At 44.2% G+C, this 23654-nt stretch overlaps 1 protein-coding gene across 1 annotated transcript; it reads right to left on the bottom strand.

The window, feature by feature from the left end:
* Positions 1 to 1770: 1770 nt before the first annotated feature.
* LOC132835868 (dynein light chain Tctex-type 5-like) lies at positions 1771 to 23063 on the bottom strand. The gene is made up of 6 exons (XM_060854964.1): positions 23010 to 23063; positions 21205 to 21255; positions 10745 to 10921; positions 8886 to 8999; positions 8735 to 8797; positions 1771 to 2118 (listed from the first exon to the last, which is right to left on the bottom strand). The coding sequence occupies exons 1-6, from the start codon at positions 23061 to 23063 to the stop codon at positions 1771 to 1773; spliced, it is 807 nt and encodes a 268-aa protein (XP_060710947.1).
* Between the last annotated feature and the right edge of the window lie 591 nt (positions 23064 to 23654).

Consider the following 23654-nt stretch of genomic DNA (forward strand, 5'->3'; position numbering starts at 1 on the left):
CTGCTCCAAAGCTGGGTCTTGGAGTGCTGTAAGGAATGGGAAAATGCATGTGGTTTTCACAGTAACTGGGTGGCTGAAGGCTTTGTACTGGGGTCATCGCAATGCATCCCATGGATGTGGTGTTTCGCTTTATGCTTCATCTCTTCATTCCCTGAAGGCAACACGTTTTCATAAACACCAGATTTCCAATCACCAGGCGCATCCCTAGGCCATGTTCCTCACTTGTAAGCTGTGATGTTCATCTAATTAGACTTCAGACAGCACTGAACCAGGCCTTTCAGCCCAATCATACAGGGGTTATCTTCCGTGCAAGCAACAATCCTACCCTTGATCCCTTTATCCCATTTGTCTTCAACTGCCCATGTAAAGCAATGCATCAAACTCAATCCTGTTCACATTCAACATTTATAGCTAAGGGGCAGGTGGTCGCTTTACTGGAGGAAGATCTCAGAATGACTTTTCCCCCCTTCCTAATCCAAGGAGTCCTGTTTCCATGGAAGAGCATAGATTGGTAACCAATGAACTTTCTGCTCTCTGAAAACAACTGGATATCCTACCAGAGCCATGAAGACTGTTGAACCTGGTCTGTAGAGTTTGCTCAGATGGGCAGGGGTGCATTGGATGTTAAAACAGACTGCGGACCGGGGTGTGCAAATCATTAAAATGGCATGAACAGAAACTAAAGAAGGATTGACTTATGACCTTTATATATCAAGGTGGGTAGAATACAAGAGGACAGAACTCAAGCCTCAGCATACTGATAATGTCAAACCTGGAGTTACTGTGGGTCGTTCTGGGCATCACATTATGAGGTGAGACATTTTGGGTTGTTGTGGAGTTGAAAGTGTGCACTGTACCTTTAAGTTACAGTGAAAGTTGAAAAGCTGACAAGCCTGTCATGTGACTGACTGCAGGCTCAGAGTGTACTGGATAATTGGAAGATGTAACATTTGAGCTGTAACAAAAGATACCTCATCGTTTTCACAGCAGATTGAATTCAACCAATCAGTTTAAATAATGCCTCAAGATACTAAAACCCAATCGAATTTGAATTTTGCTAGTTTGACAACATCAAACCAATGAGATGATCCAGTGTTTTGGGGTATAAAAAGCAGGCATTTTGGACAGTTAGCCAGAGATAAGAGCACCTACTGCCATACAGACTGCCCGCAATCCTTCTCTCTAAAAGGATTGAAGAATCTGTACAGCAGAAGACCAAAGATGACCCAGGAAGACACAGTGGAGGATCGGCACAGCTGGCTGGTTTTGAAAATTGATTTTCCATAAATTTAATAGGGGCATTATCGGGTCAGTATATTGTTATAGAGTGGGAGGTAGATAAATCGTTAAGACAAAGGAGGCATACAGTTGTCGATAATTGTTTAATTATCTCTTTTGGAGTTAAAGAATAAAATTGTTTCTTTGTCTTTAAACGGTGAGATTTGGGGTAGATCTCTATTACTCATACTTTAACAGATTCCGAGGCAAGGTGACTTTTTCTGTGAGTTTGGTTAAATTAGCAGAAGGGTTTACCTGTGTCATAACAGGGTACACGAGCAGACAACACAACATAACGGGTACAGTTTTAGAAGGGGTTCAGAGCAATGAACAGGTGGACAAAGCAGTTGATAAAGAGTTTCCCTCACACCAAAGGAAAACAATTGTCTCCAGCTACCTCTCAGCACAGCAGTTAGACCCCAGCAATCTCCTCTATTCAACCCAAGCTGATGTAATCCTTCGGATACTGTAAGCCTCCAGCCCAAGAGTTGTTCACTCACAGTACACAGCGAAGATGCAGGCCACACAAAACATGGTGCCACACTCAGAGCAATGGGACACAAAGGTGTCTGCGTAACTGTCCCAGAGTGCCCGGCTGGTCAACACAGCATCCTCATTTCTCTTCTCGCCCAGTGTTACCATGCACACCAGCTTGTATCTGGGCGGCAGAATCCCCTTTGCAAACGTTTTAATCTCGTCACTCATTTCTTTCGAGAGCTGACTGGCGAGGGCAGGGCCGTAAGTGATGCCACGAAGCTTGTCGGGCAGGTATTCCTCCAGGAACCCTTGAACACGGAAGGTGCAGAACTTCTGAGGGGGGTTCGAGGAAAATGGTGGCACCTGGAGAATGGAGAAGCGAGTCCGATGATTAACTTTCTGCTCCATTTAGATATTTCTGTCACTGGATATATTGTTATTATTTCGCAGGATGGTAATACAGGATAAATAAGATCCTAAAGTGAAACCTGCCTCAATAAGTTCTCGTCTTATTCTTCTGCTTACCATGGAGAACATATCCACAAGAGGCTGCCAATGTACTTTCAACAAAAGAACATAAAAGTTTATTACATGGAAGAAAACTACAAACTATATTACACTAGACAATACCTAGGAAATTATCTCTCTATAAGCTTCAGAAAGGACAGTTAATCCCCTTTACCCCAATATTACCTTTACAGCTAATCAAACCTCTATGAAGAACTACCCCACCTCCAGGGTCAAGATTTTGGCTCGGGTGTAATCAGTTTGCTTTCTGCAAACAAGGCCAACTTTGGAATACTGTGTTCAGTTCTGGTCTCCCTCCTATAGAAAGGATGTTGTAAAACTTGAAAGGGTCCGGAAAAGATTTGCAAGGATGTTTCCAGGATTGGAGGGTTTGGACTGTTTCCCCTGGAGCATTAGAGGCTGAAGGGATGACCTTATCGATGTGTATAAAATCATGAGGGACACAGATAGGGTGAATGGACAAGGTCTTCTCCCCAGGGTAGGGGAATCCAAAACTCGAGGGCATAGGTTTAGGGTGAGAGGAGAAAAATTGAAAAGGGACCTGAAGGGCAACTTTTTCATGCAGAGGGTGGTATGTGAATGGAACGAGCTGCCAGAGGAAGTGGTGGAGGCTGGTACAATCACAACATTTGGAAGGCATCTGGATGGGTACATGCATAGGAAGGGTTTAGTGGGAATAGGGACAAATGCTGGCTGATGGGATTAGATTAAGTTAGGATATCTGATTGGCATGGACGAGTTGGACAGTACTCCAAAATGGCCTCACCAATGTCCTGTACAACCTTAACATGATGTCCCAACTCCTATACTCAAAGGTCAGGGCAAAGAATGCAAGCATACTAAAAGTTTATTTAACCACCCTGTTTACCTGTGATGCAAATTTCAAAGAATTGTGTACCTGAACCCCTCAATGTCTCTCTGTTCTGCATCATCATCATTGGCGGTCCCACACAGACGAGAATGACTCTCTTCCACTCTCAGGGTGAGCCCATAGGTGGCTGTACGGATCGATGAGGCTACCACAGGCTCTGTTACACTTGGGCAGAAGGTGGTCGAGGGAAGGGGTGGGTGGGGTATTGGGGTAGAAGCGCGCTACTTCTGCTGCTTGCACCCAACTTCTACTTTTTCCCAATGACAAGTCTCAAGGTGCCTCTCCTGCACTTCAGGAAGGTCTTGGGCCAGTGAGTCCCAAGTGTCTGTGGGAATGCCGCACTTCACCAGTGAGGCCTTGAGGGTATCAGCTTCTCCTGTCCACCTGGGGCTCACCTACCAGTTTGGAGCTGGGAATAGAGCACCTGCTCAAGAGTCTCGTGTCAGTCACCTGGACGCCATGCTCCGATCAAGAGGGAGGGGATTGGAGTGTGTGTGTGTGTGTGTGTGTGTGTGTGTGGTGGTCAGTGCCTCAATGCTGGGGATGTCGGCCTGGTCGCGGACGCTGGTGTTGGTACGTTGTTTTCCCAGCGGATTGGCAGCATCTAGCGGAGGCAGTGTTGGTGGGACTGCTCCACAGCCTTGAGCTGTCTGCTGTAGACCGTCCACGTCTCAGAGCCATCTAAGAGGGTGGGAACCACCACAGCTCTATATATCATGGGCTTGGTGTTGGGATCTGGTATTGTTGTCCTCAGGCACTGTTTTCCTCAGGCAGCTGAAGGCTGTGCTGGCACACTGGAGGCAGTGCTGGATCTCTGCATCAATATCTGCTTTGGTCGACAGGACACTGCTAAGTTATTGGAAGTGGTCAATCTTCTCTAAGGCCTAGCCATTGACCTTGATGATCAGGGGTCAGCTCTGCAATACCGGCCCAGGTTGGTGGAGGACCTTCAGGGTGAGACTCATGCTTTTACGTGCCTCTGGAAAGAAGCTGACAATAACCTGGACTTTGCCCTCTGAGATTGCACACACACACACCCACAAACATCAACCACCTACTGCAGCTCGATGACGCTGGTTGGGGTGAGTTTGGTTTTGGTTTGAAGGCGGGGGGAGGTTGAATAATTTCCTGCTGGTTCTGTATCTTAGCCCCACTCCACCGGGGAGCTTGTCGGCGGTGAGGTGAGGCATTGCAGCGAGATAGATCAGGAACAGTGTTGGCGCAATGACACAGCCCTGCCTGAACCCGGTCCGAACGGGGAATGGGTCGATGGGGGAGCCATTTGTCATGACTTCCATGTCATCGTGGAGCAGGCGAAGGATGGGGACAAACTTCGTGGTGTAGCCAAAGTGGAGAAGGACACTCCATATTGTTTCCTGAGTGATGGTGTCAAAAGTCCTTGTAAGGTCGGGGCAGCCATGTACTGGAGAAGGTTCTGTTCTCTACTTTTCTCCTGCAGTTGTCACATCATGAAAATCACATCCATTCTGCCCCCCTGTGGCCAGAAGCCATACTGCGATTCCAGGAGTTCCTCAGCCGCAGGGAGGACACAGTTGAGGAGGACCTTGACGATGACTTTTCCAATGGCCAACAGCGGGGAGATTCCCCTGTAGTTACCACAGATGAACATGTTCCTTTTATGGGAATACTCACGATGGTGACATCTCGGAGCTCTCCTGGGATGCTCCCCTCCTTCTAGATAAGGCAGGCGAGGGCACGTAGCTGCTCTGGGAGCTCGTGCCTCTGCACTTCAATGCCTCAGTGGGAATACTGTCTGCTCCAGCTGCCTTGTTCTTAAGCCAGTGGAAGGCCTTCTTCTTTCAGGGCTGGGTGTTGCTGAGCTCGTGGTATCTAGTCTGCTGTGGGATGCATTCAAGGGTCTTCAGATTGATGACAGACCCTTGGATGAGGAGGTCTCTGAGATGCTCCCCAGCGTTATTTGATGGCCTCTTTACAACAACATTACCCAGGGCCCTGCCATTAATTGTATAAGTCCTGTATTACCAAAATACAAAACCTCACATTTATCCAAATTAAACTCCATCTGCAAGTCCCCAGCCCATTGACCCCATCGATCAAGATCTCTTTGTGGTGGAGTGTCTACAGTGCAAGTCTGCATTGACCCTCCTAAAAGCATCCACCCTATCTATGTAACAATACATTTATCATAGTTAACCCCCCTAGCCTGGACACTATGGGCATTAGCATGGCCAACCCACCTAACCCACACATCTTTGAACTGTGGGAGGAAGCCAGAGCACCCGGAGGAAACCCACGCAGACACGGGGAGAATGTGCAAATCCCACACAGACAGGTTGGAATCGAACCTGGATCCCTGGCACTGTGAGGCAGCAATACTAACCACTGAGCAAGCATGTGCTAAAATGGAGATTGAGGTAATTAGCATCCATGATCTAACTGAATGATGGAATTGACTCAAAGAGCTGAATGGTTTTTTCTTGTTCCTCTTTCCATTTTCCTGTTCACCCAGGTGAGAGATGGTGAATTAAATTAAATGATTTTGTTTCTCCTTAGTTTCTTACAGTGTCTGAGTGGCACTGTTGCCTCAGGGAGTCAGCAGATGTGGTTACCAATCCCACAGAGACTTCAGAATCAGTCAATTATTATAGCGGTGAAGGGAGCCATTCAGCCCATCAATTATCTCATGCCAATTTCCTGCCTTTTCCTCATATCCACAGCGCAGTGGCCCAGTGATTAGCCTTGCTGCCTTACAGCGCCAGGGACCCAGGTTTGATTCCATCCTCGGGCAACTGTGTGGAGTTTGCACATTCTCCCCGTGTATGCGTGGGTTTCCTCCAGGTGTTCCGGTTTCGTCCCACTGTCCAAAGATGTGTAGTTAGGTGGATTGCCAATGTTAAATTGCTCATAGTGTGCAGGCTGGATAGACTAGCCATAGGAAATATAGGGTAGGGGAATGGGTGTAAGTGGAATGCTGTTCAGAGGGTCAGTGTGGACTTGATGGGCCAAGTGGCCTGCTTCCACACTGTAGGGATTCTGCGATCCTATCCACCACATTTCCAGACAGTCAACTCCATTCTCTCACTACTCGCTGCGTGAAGAAGTTTTTCTCACATCACCTTTGCTTCATCTGAACATCCCGTTAAATCTGTATTCTCTTGTTCTTTCCTCTTTTATGAACGAGAACAGCTTTTCCTTATCTCCTCTACCCAACCTCGTTCAAATCTCCTCCCAGCTTTGTTTTCTCCAAGGAGAAGGGTTCCAGTGTCTTCAATCTATCCTCATCAATGAAGGCTCCAATTTCTGGATCCATTCTCAAAATCGTTTCTGCACCCTCCCCAAAGCGTTGACATCGTTCCTACCTGAGCACAGGCTAATAGACTTACTTGATCATGAGAGCTCCCCAACAACAGCACAATAAAACAGAAACAAAAAGTGGAAAAGCTCAGCAGGTCTGGCAGCATCTGTGAAGGGAAATCAAACCAAACACAAGAACCTAGCAGAAGGTAGAGGTGGGGGTTGCAGTTGGAGGCCAAAGGTCATATATCAAGACATCTAGTGATACATTCACCCAAACTTAATGTTTCCAGTCCGGTGATCCTTCCCCAGAACTGATGGTAATTCAAAACAAGTTGTTTTTGATGCAGACGATAAGGTGGGAGGAGGAAATAAGGAGTAAATATCAGGTGCAGGTAGAGCTCAAAGAGAGAACATTTGGATAGACAAAGGAGTGGATAATGATCTAGACAGGAGAATGAAAAGCTACAAACAACAGGTTACCTGGTTGTTGTCAGATTGCTGCTTGTGGGAGTTATTATACATTTTGCTACCTCGTTTCTGAAACTACAATGGTGACTATAATTCACAGAAGTGAGTTCACAAAAATTCACTGTTTGTACAGCACCTTGGGACATCTAGTGGTCATAAAAAAAATGCTTTGCAAATGCAACTCTTTCGTTCTTTCCAGAAACTTAGCAGCTAATGTTGACCGTTAAAGGGAAGCCAATTTGTACACAGTAAAATCCCACAAACAGCAATGAGGTGATGAGGATATTATCCACCTTCACATGGTGTATGAGGGATAAATATTGGCCAGGATGTGAAGGGGGAGTTCTCCTGCTCCCCTTCCATTAGCACTATGGGATTTTTTTAGCAGGCAAGGTCTTGGACTAATGTGTCATCTCAAAGTCAGCACTTCCAGCAATGCAGCAATCTGTCAGTTCGGGGTCAGTTAGCTCAGTTGGTTGGTCTGTGATTTAGAACGATGCGCAGGTTCAATGCCCGCACCAACTGAGATTACCATGAAGGATTCTCAATAGACAATAGACAATAGACAATAGGTGCAGGAGTAGGCCATTCAGCCCTTTGAGCCTGCACCGCCATTCAATATGATCATGGCTGATCATTCCTAATCAGTATCCTGTTCCTGCCTTATCTCCATAACCCTTGATTCCACAATCTTTGAGAGCTCTATCCAACTCTTTCTTAAATGAATTCAGAGACTGGGCCTCCACTGCCCTCTGGGGCAGAGCATTCCACACAGCCACCACTCTCTGGGTGAAAAAGTTTCTCCTCATCTCTGTCCTAAATGGTCTACCCCGTGTTTTTAAGCTGTGTCCTCTGGTTCGGCACTCACCCATCAGCGGAAACATGTTTCCTGTTGCCAGAGTGTCCAATCCTTTCATAATCTTATATGTCTCAATCAGATCCCCTCTCAGTCTTCTAAACTCAGGGGTATACAAGCCCAGTCGCTTCAGTCTTTCAGTCTTTCTCCTTCTCAACCTCTCCCCTCGCCTGAGGCATGGTGACCCTCAGGTTAAACAGCACCAGTTTGTCTCTCTAATGAAAGAGTAGCCTTCTGGGACTATGGCAACTTTAGCTTTACTCCTTCAGCACAACAATGGAACACCAACCTTGAGTTAAGTCCTAGTGTGGGATTTGAACCCAAACCTTTGTATTTTGAAGGCATCCTCTGAATTACAACTGCTTTGTTTCTTTTCAAAGAGCAACTAGAATGCACTCACACCCATGTTTCTCAACATCCCAATCAGAATGCCTGGATTCTGCAGTGCTGTTGTCACGTTGAGGTTCCATGTATCTCCCAGAGAGGGAGAGGTAGTCAAAGGAGGACTCGTCACCCCCGAACCTGCATCGCATGTAGGGTTACCGACATCCAGGATTGACCTGGATTTCCAGGACTCATGACACATTTTCTGGACATTGTCTTGAGCAAAAACTGAAAAAAGAATAAGGGCATTGGAATAAATTGGGTCTGTTTTCCACCCATGTCAATTTATGGAGCTGGGTGGGGGGGCATAGTGGAAAAGGCTGTTGTTCAGCAATCGAATTTGGCAAGGAAGAATCTTTGTCTTTCCAGATTGGTTGGGGTACTGTGAGGGAAGAGTAACCAAACACAAGAACCTAGCAGAAGGTAGATGCTGGGTGGGGGGTTGTAGTTGGAGGCCAAAGGTCATTTATCAAGACATCCAGTGATACACTCACCCAAACTTGGCAATCCTGACAAAACAGTTAATCTATCAGCAGTGACAAAAGCAATGGAGGATTGCCAGCACTCTTATTGATGGAGAGAATATTACAGACCTGTTCGTTTATAATCTTGGTAACCGTTGGTATCTTTGCAGCTCGCTTCAAAGCTGTTCTCTCCTTCCATCATAAAAGCAATTTGAAAACAAAAGTTAGTTTCGTGCTTTGACAGTGAATTTGGAATTCTTTAACTTCAAACTTCAATCACCTTTAAATTCTTCGTTAGTCTCCTGGCAACGACAATCCCACTGAAGGTGAATGCAGGAGGGCGTGTCACACTTAAAACATTCCCCAGTGGCACTCCCCCTTTCACTCCTCCAACCTGCAATAGAGAGTTAGAGGGAGTTAAGGAACTAATGTCAAGTGCATTTTTGAAGTGTAGTGAGGGGTAGGTGCGAGAGTCTCGCACTATAGATCCCTTTATTAATGGGAGAGTTTATATCTTTAACCAGACCAGTTCCGAAAGTCAAGTTATTCAGTGATGAAAAGATTTGTTAATCCAAATAAGAGAGGGTCAGAGGTGGTGGCATTGCAGTCATGCCACTGAACTAGTCATCCAGAACCTTAAACTAATGTTCTGAGAGCATGTGGTGCTGTGGTGGTGTCTCTACCTCTCAGCCAGGTGGCTTAGCTTCAAATCCTGTCTACTTCAGAGGTATGTAATAACATCTCAGAACAGCTTGCTCAGGAAATATCTCAAGTAAATAAGAACCAGGCATCTGGTGTAAGGATATGGGGTTGGCCATTTTGGACTGGGCTGAAGAGAAATGTCCTCACCCAGAGAGTGATGAGCATGTGGAATTCTCTACCACAGAATGCCATAACATTGAATGTTCTCAACGAGAGGTTAGATATTGTTATTTGGACTAAAGGGGACAAGAAGTGAAGGGAGAGAAATGGGAAGAGGGGAGTGAGTTGGATGATTAGCCATGATCCTTTTGAATGGTGGAGCAGGCTTGAAGGGCCAAATGGCCTACTCCTGCTCCTGTTTCCATTGCAGATTCTGTTGTCACAAGTTTTTATGCCATGGGGTATGTTTTGGATTTGATACAAACTGGTAGGGGAGAAGGCAAAGTGAAGAACCATCTTCGGGCAGATTCTTCAGTCACACTACTTATTAGGCTTTATACAAGACGCTATGATACATGCTAATCTTATACCAAGCTCTGTTTTACAGTTACAATACATAACTCCTAATCTGTCTTCATGGAGTTTTCACATCAATATGCTCTCTTTGTCTCTTTCAGGTCATCACACATTCTAACGTACTTCTTCCAATGTTCTTGCCAGACTTTTCTAACACCATTCTGGGTCAGTGGTGCTGGAAGAGCACAGCAGTTCAGGCAGCATCCAAGGAGCAGCAAAATCGACGTTTCGGGCAAAAGCCCTTCATTATTCCTGATGAAGGGATTTTGCCCGAAACGTCAATTTCGTTGCTCCTTGGATGCTGCCTGAACTACTGTGCTCTTCCAGCACCACTGATCCAGAATCTGGTTTCCAGCATCTGCAGTCAGTGTTTTTACCTTTTCTAACTCCACCCACACTGTGGTATTTATACCCAACAATAATACAAAGGTTGCATAGGCTGCTCTTGCCCTTACAGAGACACGTTTTAAATAGTTAGCAAAAGGAACAAAGAATTGAGAATCATTTATTTTCTGACTGGAATGCATTGCTTAAAATGGCAGATGAAGTGGATTCAATAGTAGCTTTCCATCTGTACTTGAAAAGAAGGAATTCGCAGCATATAGACAAAGGATCCGGAAATGAGAAGTTCAATTTCTCCATCACGAGTCAGCACAGGCGCATTGGGCCAAACGACCTCCATCTGTGCTGTCTGATTCAGAATATCTGCCATGCTCAGATAGTGAGAGAACGTCATCCTGAGACTGCTACTCTGAACATCTGTGAAGCAAGAGTGGGATTAGCGCCAAGCTGGGATTAGTTTGGACAATGTGGGAACATTAGGGAAAGAAAAGTGTGACCAATACATTATAATTGAATGGAGCTATTGATGTTTTTCTCACGTTCTGACTGCAGCTTAGCTACATTGTGATTTTTTGTTACCTCTGTTGTTGTTGCTTTACATGCTGAAGTAAGGCTGTTGGCTCTTGCTTTACTTGAGATAGACGATCGTTTCTCCTTGCCTCTGGCGAGAACTGAGCTCTCACTCCTTCTTTTGTCCATGCTGAGCTGTGTGAAACTCAGCAAACTATCGACTGGATCTTTGCTCATAACTTGTTCCTGCAACACAAGAAACATAGCATTCAGTATCCCCAACACACTTACACAGTACTCTATTGTTACACCTGTGACGATGCTGTTGCTTTTAAAGGTGTGTTTTGTCCTCGTTTGTGTTAAGAGAGAGATTGAACGAGAGCCATCTGTGATAACGTAAACAGCCTATGAGACCTTGGGTTTTATTTTAAGAAGTTGGAACAATAGAAGCAGCCTGGATGGGTGTGGCCAGCTCTTAGAGTCCAGGATTGTTTTTTTTCAACTTCTGGGTTCAGCAGAAGCTGCTGTAGGCTTTAAGAAGTAAAGGCTATTTTGTCCCCTCTCTTGATTACAAATGGAAGCCAGGGTTTCTCTTTCTCTGTCAGATGTTACATGAGAGCTTTCTGAATTTGCCTTTTTGCCTAAGGGGTGGTTATGGGATGTTACGGTGTTGGAAGTTAATTAGTAATAGTTACTAATTATTCTGTTAAGCTTTCCAGTAGAGTTAAGTTAATTTAAGTTCTTATTTCTTTTGTTCTATTTTAGCTATAGTATTTGAATAAAATGTGGTTTGCTTAACATTGAGTATTTTGACCAGCCACGTTGGAACACAACTCTTTAATTTGCCATTATAAAAAGAAAAAGATAGGGTTGAGGTGACCACTTTAAAATATTTTGAGGGGTCTGGTCTGGTCCATAACATACCTATTATGTGTGTTGATCTGCAGGAGTTGACTGAATGGTTGTTTAACTGAGAGAGATCGTTGTTTCAAATTCCTCATACAGGTTGACAACAAGTCGTCTTTATATCGTGCCTTTAATGTAGTGAAACAGCCCAAGGCGCTCCACAGCAGCATATAAAGCAATTTGTCACACAAAGCCATACAGCTATTTACGAGGGCAAATGATCAAAAGCTTAGTCAAAGAGAGAGAGTCAGAGAGTCACACAACATGGAAACAGGCCCATTCGGTCCAACCAGTCCATGCTGACCATAATCCCAAACTAAACTGGTGACACCTGCTTGCATCTGGCCCTAATCCCTCCAAATATTTGTTTTTCATGTCCTTATCCAAATGTCTTTCAAATGTTGTAACTGTACCCGCATTCACCACTCCTCTGGAAGTTCATCCCACACACTAATCACAGTCAGTGTTAAAAACAATTTGCCCCTCATATCTGTTGTAAATCTTTCTCCTCTCCTTAAAATATGCCCCCTAGTCTTGAAAACCCCCACCCTAGGGAAAAGACACCTGCCATTCACCTTATTTATACCCCTCATTACTTTATAAACCTCCGTAAGGTCACCTCCTACGCTTCAGTGAAAAACGTTCCAACTGATTTAGTCTCTCCTTATTGTTCAAACCCTCCATTCCTGGGAACATCCTGGTAAGTCTTTTCTGAACCCTTTATAGCTTAATACTATCCTTCCTGTAACAGGGGATCAAAACTGGACACTGTAGTGGGCAACATGGTGGCTCATCGACTCAGTGGTTAGCACTGCTGCCTCACAGCACCAAGGACTCGGGTTAGATTCCAGCCTTAGGTGACTGTCTGTGTGGAGTTTGCACATTCTCCCCGTGTCTGGCTGGGTCTCCTCTGGTTTCTTCCCACTGTCCAAAGATGTGCAGGTTAGGTGGATTGGCCATGGGAAATGGACGGTTAGAAATGTAGGGTGGGTCTGGGTGGGATGCTCTTTGGAGGGTCAGTATGAACTGAGTGGCCTGCTTCCACACTGTAGGGATTATATGATACTCCAATGTCCTCAATATGATGTCCCAAATTGTACACTCAAAATTCTGAGCAATCTATCAGGAAGGTTTTTCATCTAATGAAACAAACGGATCGGTTAAAGTGTCAGAAATAAGAGTGATGAACTTAGAGCATGGATCAGTACTTGGGACTACGATGTCGTGGCCATAATGGAGACGTGGGTTTCACAGGGACAGGAATGGTTGCTTGATATTCCAGGGTTTAGAACATTTAAAAAGAACAAAGAAGGTGGAAAAAGAAGAGGAGGTGTAGCATGGCTAATCAGAGAGTGCATCACAGCTACAGAAACCAAGGTTGTCAAGGAAGGTTTGTATGGGTGGAAGTTAGGAACAGCAAAGGAGCAGCCACTTCTTTGGGGGTTTTCTACAGACCCTGTAATGGCAATAGGAAGATCGAAGAGCTCATAGGCTGGCAGAGTTTGAAAAAATGCAGATGTAGCAGGGTTGTTTTTATGGGTGATTTCAACTTCCCAATATTGACTGGAACCTCCTTAGTGCAGATGGTTTGGATGGAGCAGTTTTTGTCAGGTGTGTTCAGGAGGGTTTCCTCATTCAGTATGTAGACAGGCAGACGAGGGGAGAGGCCATTTTGGATTTGGTGCTCAGCAATGAGCCAGGACAAGTGTCAGATCTCATGGTGGGAGAACATTTTTGTGACAGTGATCATAACTGCCTGACATTTATCATAGCTGTGGAGAGGGAAAGGAGCAGTTACCATGGGACGACATTTAATTGGGGAAAAGGAAATTATGATGCTGTCAGACAGGATTTGGGAAGTACAGATTGGGAGCAATTGTTCCACAGAAAGGGCACAGCAGATATGTGGAGACTGTTTAAGGAGCAGTTGTTGTGAGTGATGCACAAATTTGTTCCCCTGAGACAGGTAAGAAGGGGTAAGATGAAGGAGCCTTAGATGACCAGAACAGAGGAGCTTCCCATTAAAAAGAAGAAGGCAGCTTATGTAAAGTGGAGGAAGCAAGAGTCTAGCACAGCTTTAGAGGATTACAGGCTTGCTAGAAAGGAGCTCAGAAATGGACTGGGGAGAGCCAGGAGGAGCAGGAAAAAGGACGGATTAGGGAGAACCAAAGGCATTTTACTCATACGTAAGGAATAAGAGAATAATCAGTGAGAAGGCAGGGCCGGTCAGGGTTAGGGCAGGGGACTTGAGCGTGGAGTCTGAGCAGATAGGGGAAGCCCTAAGTCAGTCTTTTGCTTCAGTTTTCACTAAGGAAAGGGAACTTGTTGTGAATGAGAACTTTGAGGAGCCGGGAAACAGGCTTGAATAGATCGAGATTGAGGAAGTGATGTGCTGGAAATTTTGGTAAACATTAAGATTGATAAGTCTCCAAGGTCAGACCAGATTTATCCCAGGTTGCTCTGGGAAGCGAGAAAGGAGATTGCTAAGCTGCTGGTAAAGATCTTTGCATCGTCACTCTCCACGGGAGTCGTACTGGAGGATTAGAGAAAGGCAAATGTTGTTTCTCTTTTCAAGAAGGGTAATAGGGAAATCCCTGGCAATTACAGACCAGGCAGTGTTATGGCTGTGGTCAGCAAGGTTTTGGAAAGAATTCTGAGGGATAGGATTTATGACTATTTGGAAAAGCATAGCATGATTAAAGGCAGTCAGCATGGCCTTGTGAGGGGCAGGTCATGTCTAACAAATCTTATTAAGTTCTCTGAGGAGGTGACTAGACAGTTGATGAAAGTCGAGCAGTGGATTTGGTGTATATGGACTTCAGCAAGGCATTTCAGCAAGAACCTTCAGCAAGGTTTCCCCATGGTGGGCTCAGGAGGAATGGGAGACAGGGAGATTTGACTGTCTGTATTCAGAATTGGTTGGCCGACAGAAGGCAGATAGTGGTTGTAGATGGAAAGTTTTCTGCCTGAAGGTCAGTGTTGAGTGGGGTCCCGCAGGGCTCTGTTCTTGGGCCCCTGCTCTTTGTAGTTTTTATAAATGACTTGGATGAGGAGTGGGTTAGTAAATTTGCCAATGGAGGTACCGTTGATAGTATTGAGGGCTATTGTAAGCTGCTGCACAACATTGACAGAATGCAGAGTTGGGCTGAGAAATGGCAGATGTAGTTCAATCCGTATAAATGCAAAGGGATGCATTTTGGAAGGTCGAACTTGAATGTTGATACAGGATTCTTGGCAGTGTAGAGGAACAGAGGAATCTTGGTGTTCAAGGGAATAGATCCCTCAAAGTTGCCACCCAAGTGGATAGGGTTGTTAAGAAAGAATATGGTGTGTTGGCTTTCATTAACACGGGGATTGAGTTTAAGGGCCGCAAGGTTTTGCTGCAGCTCTACAAAACCCTGGTGAGACCACACATGGAATATTGTGTCTAGTTCTGGTTGCCCTACTATAGGAAAGATACAGAGGCTTTGGAGAGCATGCAGAGAAGGTTTACCAGGATACTGCCTGGACTGGGGCTTGTCTTATGAAGAAGGGTTGACTAAGCTCGGACTTTTCTCTCAGGAGAGAAGGAGGAAGAAACGTGACCAGATCGAGGTGTACAAAGTAATGAGAGGCATGTATACAGTCGATAGCCAGAGACTTTTCCCCAGGGCAGGATAGATTGCCACGAGGGGTCATAGTTTTAAGGTGTTAGGAGGAAGGTATAGAGGAGACGTCAGAGGAAGATTCTTTACGCAGAGAGTTGTGAGCGCATGGAATGTGTTGCCAGTGGTGGTGGAAGCAGAGTCATTAGGACATTTAAGCGATTGCTGGACATGCATGTGGACAGCAGTGAGTTGACAGGTAACATGGTTAGGTTATTTTATTTTAGACTAGGAATAATCTTCAGCACAACATCGGAGGCCGAAGAGCCTGTTCTGTGCTGTACTTTTCTATATTCTATGTTCTATAAAGGCAAGCCTGCTAAACACCTTCTTAACCACCCTGTCTACCTGTGATGCAAACTTCAAAGAATTATCAGTCTGAACCTCGAAGTCTCTCTGTTCCACAACACTACCCAGGGCCCTACTTTATAAGTATAAGTCCCACCCTTGTTTGTTTTACCAAAATGCAATACCTCACATTTATCCAAATTAAGCTCTGTCTGCCTCTCCTTAGCCCATTGACCTAACAAATCAGGATCGGTTTCAAAGTGAGGTAAGAAATGAAGAGACTCAGAGAAATTTACAACAGGGAGTGTCAGAACATATGATGAAGGTCAGAATATGGATAATGAAAGTTTTAAAATTAGGTACATATGAACATGCGGAAGAATAAATGAATTCAGAGCTGGAGTCGGCCACTCAGCCTGGTTCAACCATTCTGTAAGATCACGGTAAATCTCATTATTCCACATTTCTGCCGATTATAACTAACATTTCATTGCCTTACTCATCAACAGTCTATCAACAATTACCTTTAAAATATTCACCAACCTGGCTTCCACTGTCTTTTCAGGAGAATTTCAAATTCTCTAAGAGAAAAAAAATTCTCCTCATCTCTGTCTGAGATGGGTCATTCCCCTGCATGTGAAAACACCCTCTCTACCCTCACCCTCTCAAAACACTTCAGGATCTTTTATGTTTCAATCAAGACATCTGTTACTTTAAAAAACAGATACAAACTCCAGCAGATACAAGCCTAATCTGTCCAGCCTTTCCTCGATAGACAATCAATGGAACAATCTCATAAACATTTGCTGAAATGTGTTTACATTACTCTTTCAAGAAAGTGAAAAATCGCACAACACCAGGTTATAGTCCAACCGGTTTATTTATAAGTACAAGCTTTTGGAACGCTGCAGAAATTTGATGTCTGTGTTGATATGCCCGGTCATCTTGGCAAGTTCCTGCAGAAATGCAAGAAAACAGGAAAGATCCCAAAAGGACTATGGATCATGAACCCACTCAAGTCGACCTACAACACAGACTCAGTCTAGGTTTGTTCAATACTTTGCATTAATTGTGTAACACTTTGATCTTTTGCTATAAATTATGTGTCATGATCCCGCCCTGCGAGCTACCTGAAAGCTAGTACATCCAACTAAACCTCTTGGACTATAACCTGGTGTTGTGTGAGTTTTAACTTTGTCCACGCCCATCCAACACTGGCACTTCCACATCCTAAATAAATTGATCAATATTGTACACAGTGCTCCAGATGTGGTCTCATCATTGCTCTGTATAACTGATGCATAAACTCCACACTTTTGCATTCAATTCCCCCTGCTATAAACCGTAATGTTTCAAACACTTCAGGATCTTTTATGTTTCAATCAAGACATCTGTTACTTTAAAAAACAGATACAAACTCCAGCAGATACAAGCCTAGTCTGTCCAGCCTTTCCTTGTGTTGTAGGTCGACTTGAGTGGGTTCATGATCCATAGTCCTTTTGGGATCTTTCCTGTTTTCTTGCATTTCTGCAGGAACTTGCCATAGAGGCATACGGCATGGAAACAGACCCTTCCGTCCAAGCAGTCCATGTTGACCATAATCCCAAACTAAACTAGATCCCTCCTGCCTGTGCTGAGCCCACATCCCTCCAAACCTTTCCTGTTCATGAATTTATCCAAATGTCTTTTAAACGTTGTAAATGTACCCAAACCAACACTTCCTCTCCAAGTTCATTCCATGCATGAACCACCGTCTGTGTAAAAAAGTTGCCCATCATGTTTTTTTAAAAATCTTTCTCCTCACAACTTTAAAATTTCATTCGCTTCCTGAATAATTTTCCAATTCAGGCACCAAGACGACCTGAACCTTCTCCATCTCACAGACCTGCATTCCCTCAGCGTGTAGGTAACATTTTTTATTTATTCTTCCAGTCAAAATAGAGAGTTTCACATTTTCCTGCATTATTCTCCAAGGGTGCAGAAGTAGTGGAGTGCAAATATCTAAGAGGATTGTGGGACTGGAGGAATTGGGAGATTGGGAGGGAGAGAGAGATTTGAAAACAAAGATAGGAATTTAAAAACAAAACTTTACTTAATGGAGACAAGAACAAACCACTATAAATACCGGAAGAAACATCAAAGCAGCGCTTCACAGGAGGCTCCAATAGCACTGATGATGTTCCCTAGCCAGGTAACGAAACGTTTGCAGCAAAAACTTCCAGCTCGGCGAACAGAACCACAACAGGAGACAAGATAGCATTGACAATATGGCAGTGAAGAAGGCTTTTGGCACACGGGCTTTCATCTGTCAGGGCACTGAGTATAGGAGTTGAGAAGTTATGTTGCAGTTATACAGGATGTTGGAAAGGCCGCACTTGGAGTATTGAGTTCAGTTTTGGTCACCTTGTTAATAGGAAGGAGGTTATTAAACTGGAAAGAGCACAGAAGAAACTTACAAGGATGTTGCCTGGACTCAACGGTTTGAATTATAGGGAGAGGTTGGAAAGGCTAGGACTTTTTTCTTTGGAGCATAGGAGACTGAAGGAGGACTTTATAGAGGTGCATAAGATCATGAGAGGCATGGATAGGGTGAATGCACTCAGTCGTTTTCCCAGAGTTGGAGAATCAAGAACTAGAGGGCATCATTTTAAGGTTAAAGGAAACCTGACAGGCAACTTTATCACACGGAGGGTGGTATGCATATGGAATGAGCTGTCAGTGTAAGTGGTTGAGGCGGGTACATTAACAACATCTAAAAGGTATTTGGACAAATACATGGATAAGAAAATTTTAGAAGGATATGGGCCAAGTGCAGGGAAATGGGGTTTGCGTGGGCAGACATTTTGGTCGGCATGGACCGGTTTGGGCTAAAGGGCCTGTCTCCATACTGTGGGACTCTCTGACTCTATCGGGAGGGAGAGAGGGATTTGAAAACAAGGATAGGAATTTAAAATCAAAACTTTACTTAATGGAGATAAGATAGTATTGACAATACTGAGATTATACAGTGGAGGTCAGTAATGTCAGTAAAAGAGAGCTTGGTCCTCTGTCACCTTCCTGATAGGATTTTTAAAAAATCTTTTTGAGATTCTTCATCTGTTTTCTTCTCTACGAAGCTTCTTGACGCAATCTCTTTGATCAAGCTTCTGCTTATCTATGCTACTATCCTCTTATGTGGCTTGGTCATAGAGAGGCAGAGTCATAGAGAGACCTACAGCTCAAAGACAGGCCCTTTGGCCCAAACCAGTCCATGCCGACCAAATTGTCCATTCCCGCTAACCCCATTTCCCTGCACTTGGCCCATGTCCTTCTAAACATTCCCTATCCATGTATTTGTCCAAATGCCTTTTAAATGTTCTTAATGTACCCGCCTCAACCACATCTGCTGGCTGCTCATTCCATATGTGTACCACTCTCTGCATTCCCTTTTATTCTTTCCCCTCTAACCTCGGTGGGTCATTGTGTTTTACCATTTTGAAGTGTTTACAAATTGGCATTTTATTCCCCCTCCCACCCACCCTATCCCCATGGTAGTATTCGAATGGGTGGGGGTGGGCATTGCTAGTGATGGCACATGATGTAGTCAGGGTGGAGAGTGTGACCTGATTACTGCCCTTGTCTTTCTTTGCGTTATCATCTCATATAGTCTGAAGGAATACCTGACACTGAATAGGACCAGGGAATAGTGATGGATTGGGTTTGAATTGATTATATAAATATTGGGAGCCAGTCATCAGTGGGGTGGGAGTTTGCTGAAATGTACCTAATTAACATGAAGCTCTCAGTTGTGAACTTGAATTCTGCATGAATATAGTTATGCTTTGGTGCAGAACAAATGGGGCTGGGAGATATTGTTGAAGTAACCTTGGTAAAAACTGCAGCAGTACATCTTCTTAATAGTACATAGCAGGGCGACAGCGCATATGTGATGGGGGAAGAGGAGGGGGGTGTTGTCCATATCCATAAAGATTACAATTTCTAGGCATTGTTTCTCAATGATGAAAGTTGGAAGGGATTTACACCTTGTGTTCCTAATATCTTTAGATTTCTGATCATTACCACATTATTGTTTGAGAGAATTGAATGTTGACTATCATATTTCCCATTAGAACAGTAATCGCACTCAATGGCAATGAAATGCTTTGGGATGTCATGAAAGGTGCTATATAAATGCAAGTCTTTCTATCCTTGCCATTGAGTGCTGTTCATGTAGTGTAGTAAAATCTTTGAATTAAAATAGACTATAAAGGCATGCCATACTGCATGTATTCTCAAATAAGGAAACAAAAAGGGATATAGATTTAAACAAGACAGGTATAACGAAGCACTAGGGCTGACAGATTTTTATGTCCAACTCAATGACATTATGTTTCCCTTGTGCCGTGCTTTCTCCCTTTCATTGACTTTGTCTCAGTTCTGCTGAAAGTATTAACTCCCATTGTAGTAAACACGAAGAGAGCATTCCATTTTAGTGGCATTGCACCAAGTCCAAGCTCAAGAGCAGGTTTGTTCTCACCCAATAACTGCACTCCTGTAATCTCCAGCAGAATGTCAGGGAAACAGTTCAGGCTGGGGAGCCTTTCTGTGCTCCCCAGATCCAATAGAAGGCTTCTATAGCGAAAAGTGGTACTGAAATCATGTAACTCATCAGAAATCTCTTAGTGTATAATCCTTCATGACTTATACTTTAAAAATTGGGATGTTGTGAGTTCTGACTATACTGGGTCAGAGCTCTCAAATAAATATAGCACTATTGCCTCACCATGAATGCATCAAAGTACTGGGACTCCCTAATGTACAGTACAGTAGGACTGGCTAAACAATACAGACTGAAGTAGTTTGTATAGGTTCACCAATACCGTAGGGTCATACAGCATGGAAACAGACCCTTCGGTCCAACCAGTCTATGCCGGCCATTAAAACTGAAAGAACTGCGGATGCTGTAAATCAGAAATGAAAACAGAAGTTGACGAAAAAGCTCAATAGGTCTGGCAGTATCTGCGAAGAGAAATCAGAGTTAATGTTTCGTGTCTGGGTGAGGAAGGTGTCACCGTTTGTGTGCTGACCGTAATCCCAAACCAAACTAGTTGCACCTGCCTGCACTTGGCCTATATCCCTCCCAACATTTCTTAATTATGAATTTATCTAAATGGCTCTAAGTGTATCTACATCTACTACTTCCTTTGGAAGTTCATCCTACACACAACCCACTCGTGTGTAAAAAACTTGCCCATGTCCTTTTTAAATCTTTCTCCTCTCACCTTAAAAATATTCCCCCCAGTCTTGAAATCACCCACGCTAAGGAAAAGATACCTGCTGTTTACCTTAAACGTACCTTTCATGATTTTATGGACCTCAATAAGGTCACACCTCTAACATCCAGTGAAAAAAGTCCCAGCCTTTCTAGCCTCTCCCTATAACTCAAACCCTCCATTCTCAGCAACGTTCTGGTAAATCTCTTCTGTTTAATAATTTCCTTCCTGTAAAAGGGTGACCAGAACTGGACGCAGTGCTCCAGAAGAGACTCCAACATTTTATACAACCTCATCACGACATCCCAACTCCTATAGTCCTATATTCTTAAAGATCTCCAGGAATGGGTAATCAATATTCTCACTAGCGATGCCCATGATTCCCCCAAGTGATCTTCTAAAAAATCACTTCTGAACATAGAAAGATCAAAATTTTTACCTTAGGCTCCAGGGCAAACTGGTTAAAACGCGCCCAAGTGAGAAGCGAATCCTGGAAATGATATTGAAAACACAATCTGAGGCTTCAGTGAGTGAGTTCTGATGAAATCAGCAAATTGCAATGAGTATCTGCCCTTTTAAGATTAATTCAGTTGTCACTTGGAGCCAGCACTGATCATGAATGTGAAGACTTGTGATAAGGTTCCTGACTGGATTGCTGTGTGTGGGATCCCAGTCCCAATCAGTGCTAGGCTGAGAAAGGGAGGGGAGGGAGTAGCATTGAGCTAATCACAAACTCATGAACAAGATCTTAAAAAGTAAATGTTTACTCTGGGTGTTGTTAACAACTTTAGCAATTGGAAAGCCATCCATCAGCCGCTGAACAGAATGAGACAGAAGCGCTGTGAAGTAGGCAGAGCATGCTTAAAAGTAAATATTTAAACTTTTTGAAAGGAAAAGCTTTTGAGTTATGGCTGGGGGGGGGGGGGTGGGGGGGTGGGGAGTAGCAATCCAATAACTTCTCATTATTCAACTGAGCTATGATTACAGCTGTCAGTGAAGACAAAGCCAATGATAAGGTACTGGATTTCAGGGTCAGGCACTACTCAGAAATGAAATACTGGAACTGAGGAAATATGGTGTATTTCAATGGGAATTGTACCCTGCTGAGTTGTCACATCATTGAACAAGTTATTTAGAGTGACATGTGTACACCTAATGTTTTGGAACCAACACATGCACTCAGACTTCACCAACAGGTGTAAGGATGTTTTTGTCACAGTGATTGAGAATAATTGGGCAGGTGCCTCTACGTTACAGCCCCTCCTCTCTCATCCCGTTAATATTCCCTCCAGACTCCCCTTTAGCTCAGCCTTGAATTCTACCTTCTTCCTAACTTCACATGTCCCTTTCCTCGTCTGAATTCACCCATGCTACTCACCTCTTGTCCCCATCCCCTAGAAGTGATAACTGCTCAGTTTCTACTATTCCACCTTGTAGTGTTGCCCTTTCTGTTACCCTATCTTACCAAAATTAGCTCATCAGTCTCTCAACAAAATGAACCACCCTCGGTGCTCTGGATTTGCAATCCACCTCTTCAATGTCCCTTTCCTCTCTTGGATGTGTCCGGTGCTTCCCAAATCCGTGTCTACCTTTCCCATGACATCGCGTCTGATCAGTTATCCATTCCTCCCACACAGCAACAAATGGATCTCATGAAAGTCGCAATTCAAATTCCCTCTGAGTCACACCTCGTTCAGTCAATCCCTCATCCCTCAGAGTGTGAGACACCATCCTTCCTCAGCCTGTACCCTTTCACATGGTTATCCACACCTCCCATCCTTGCCCTCAGTTTCCCACTTGGCAGGAATCACAAGAGGACATAATTTTAGGATAAGGGGCAGGAGATTCAGAGACAGGTGAGAATCTGGGATGGAAACCTCCCAACCTTTAACACGTGAAATATAATAACATTTAAAGATGTGGGACAAATACAGGGAATTGGGATTTGATTAGAAGTAATTATGTATGTGCAGACCTAATGGACCTTTTGGGCGCCGTGTGACTCTATGACTGTCATCCTTTCATTTCACATTTAACTGTCCAATCATAGCCAGATCATCTCCAGAAGACCATTAGACCATAAGACGGAGGAGCAGAAAGTAGGCCATTGAGTCTGCTTAGCCATTCAATTCTGGCTGATAAGCTTCTCAACACCATTCTCCCGCTTTCTCCCTGAATCTCCAGCAATGGCTTCTCCTCCCATTCATTTTCTATCCCAACATGCTGGTGCTTAGACCATACTACCGGCGGTTTGAGGTCAGGTTTGATACATGCACTGATGACACTCAGCTCCACCATCCCAGTGCCTCTTTAGCCTCTCGACTGCCTCAGAGTTTGCTGGTCTGGCCTCCTTTAGTAAAACACCGACAAAACTGAAGCCGCTGTTTTTGGTGTCTTGAGCATCAGATTCCATTTTCTCTCCATCGTAAGGACCACTTACTCCCAACTCTACAATGTCAGCATTGTCTCTGCCCTGCTCCAACTGAGTTTCTACTTCTCTCTCCTCCAGGGTGACAATCACAATCCTCTCCTGACTAGCTGCTCAGCTTCCACACTCATTGAACTTCACCTCTGCCATGATTTCTCACTTATTCCTTACCAGTTCCTCCCACTAACTCCAAATTCACATTTTCAGATTTCTCTGGAGATTCCTCCAGGAATTCCTCCTCACTCTTCCCTCCTCAGATCCTCCTGCTCTACTAAACTCGGCATTCTGATGGCTCCGATCTTTGGTTCTACCACTGGTGACTGTTCCTTCAGCCTCCACACTTTGAAATCCACGAGAAGATGAAAAGAAAGTCTCTCCTGGTGCCAACTGGGTCGAGCGTATTGAGTTCCTAGGAGTGATGGTCACCAAAAATCTGTCCTGGTCTACCCATGTTGAAGCAC

Source organism: Hemiscyllium ocellatum, chromosome 45 (assembly GCF_020745735.1).
Source record: "Hemiscyllium ocellatum isolate sHemOce1 chromosome 45, sHemOce1.pat.X.cur, whole genome shotgun sequence".
NCBI lineage: Eukaryota > Metazoa > Chordata > Chondrichthyes > Orectolobiformes > Hemiscylliidae > Hemiscyllium > Hemiscyllium ocellatum.

Excerpts from the sequence above, each read along its gene's own strand:
- LOC132835868 (XM_060854964.1), bottom strand. The coding sequence starts at position 23,063 with ATGGTGGAGCTGAGTGTCATCAGTGCATGTATCAAACCTGACCTCAAA. Across the intron at positions 9,000-10,744 it reads GTAAAGCAACAACAACAGAG|GTTGGAGGAGTGAAAGGGGG; the intron begins GTAACAAAAAAT and ends TCTCTATTGCAG. Across the intron at positions 2,119-8,734 it reads CCAAGATTATAAACGAACAG|GTGCCACCATTTTCCTCGAA; the intron begins GTCTGTAATATT and ends TCCATTCTCCAG.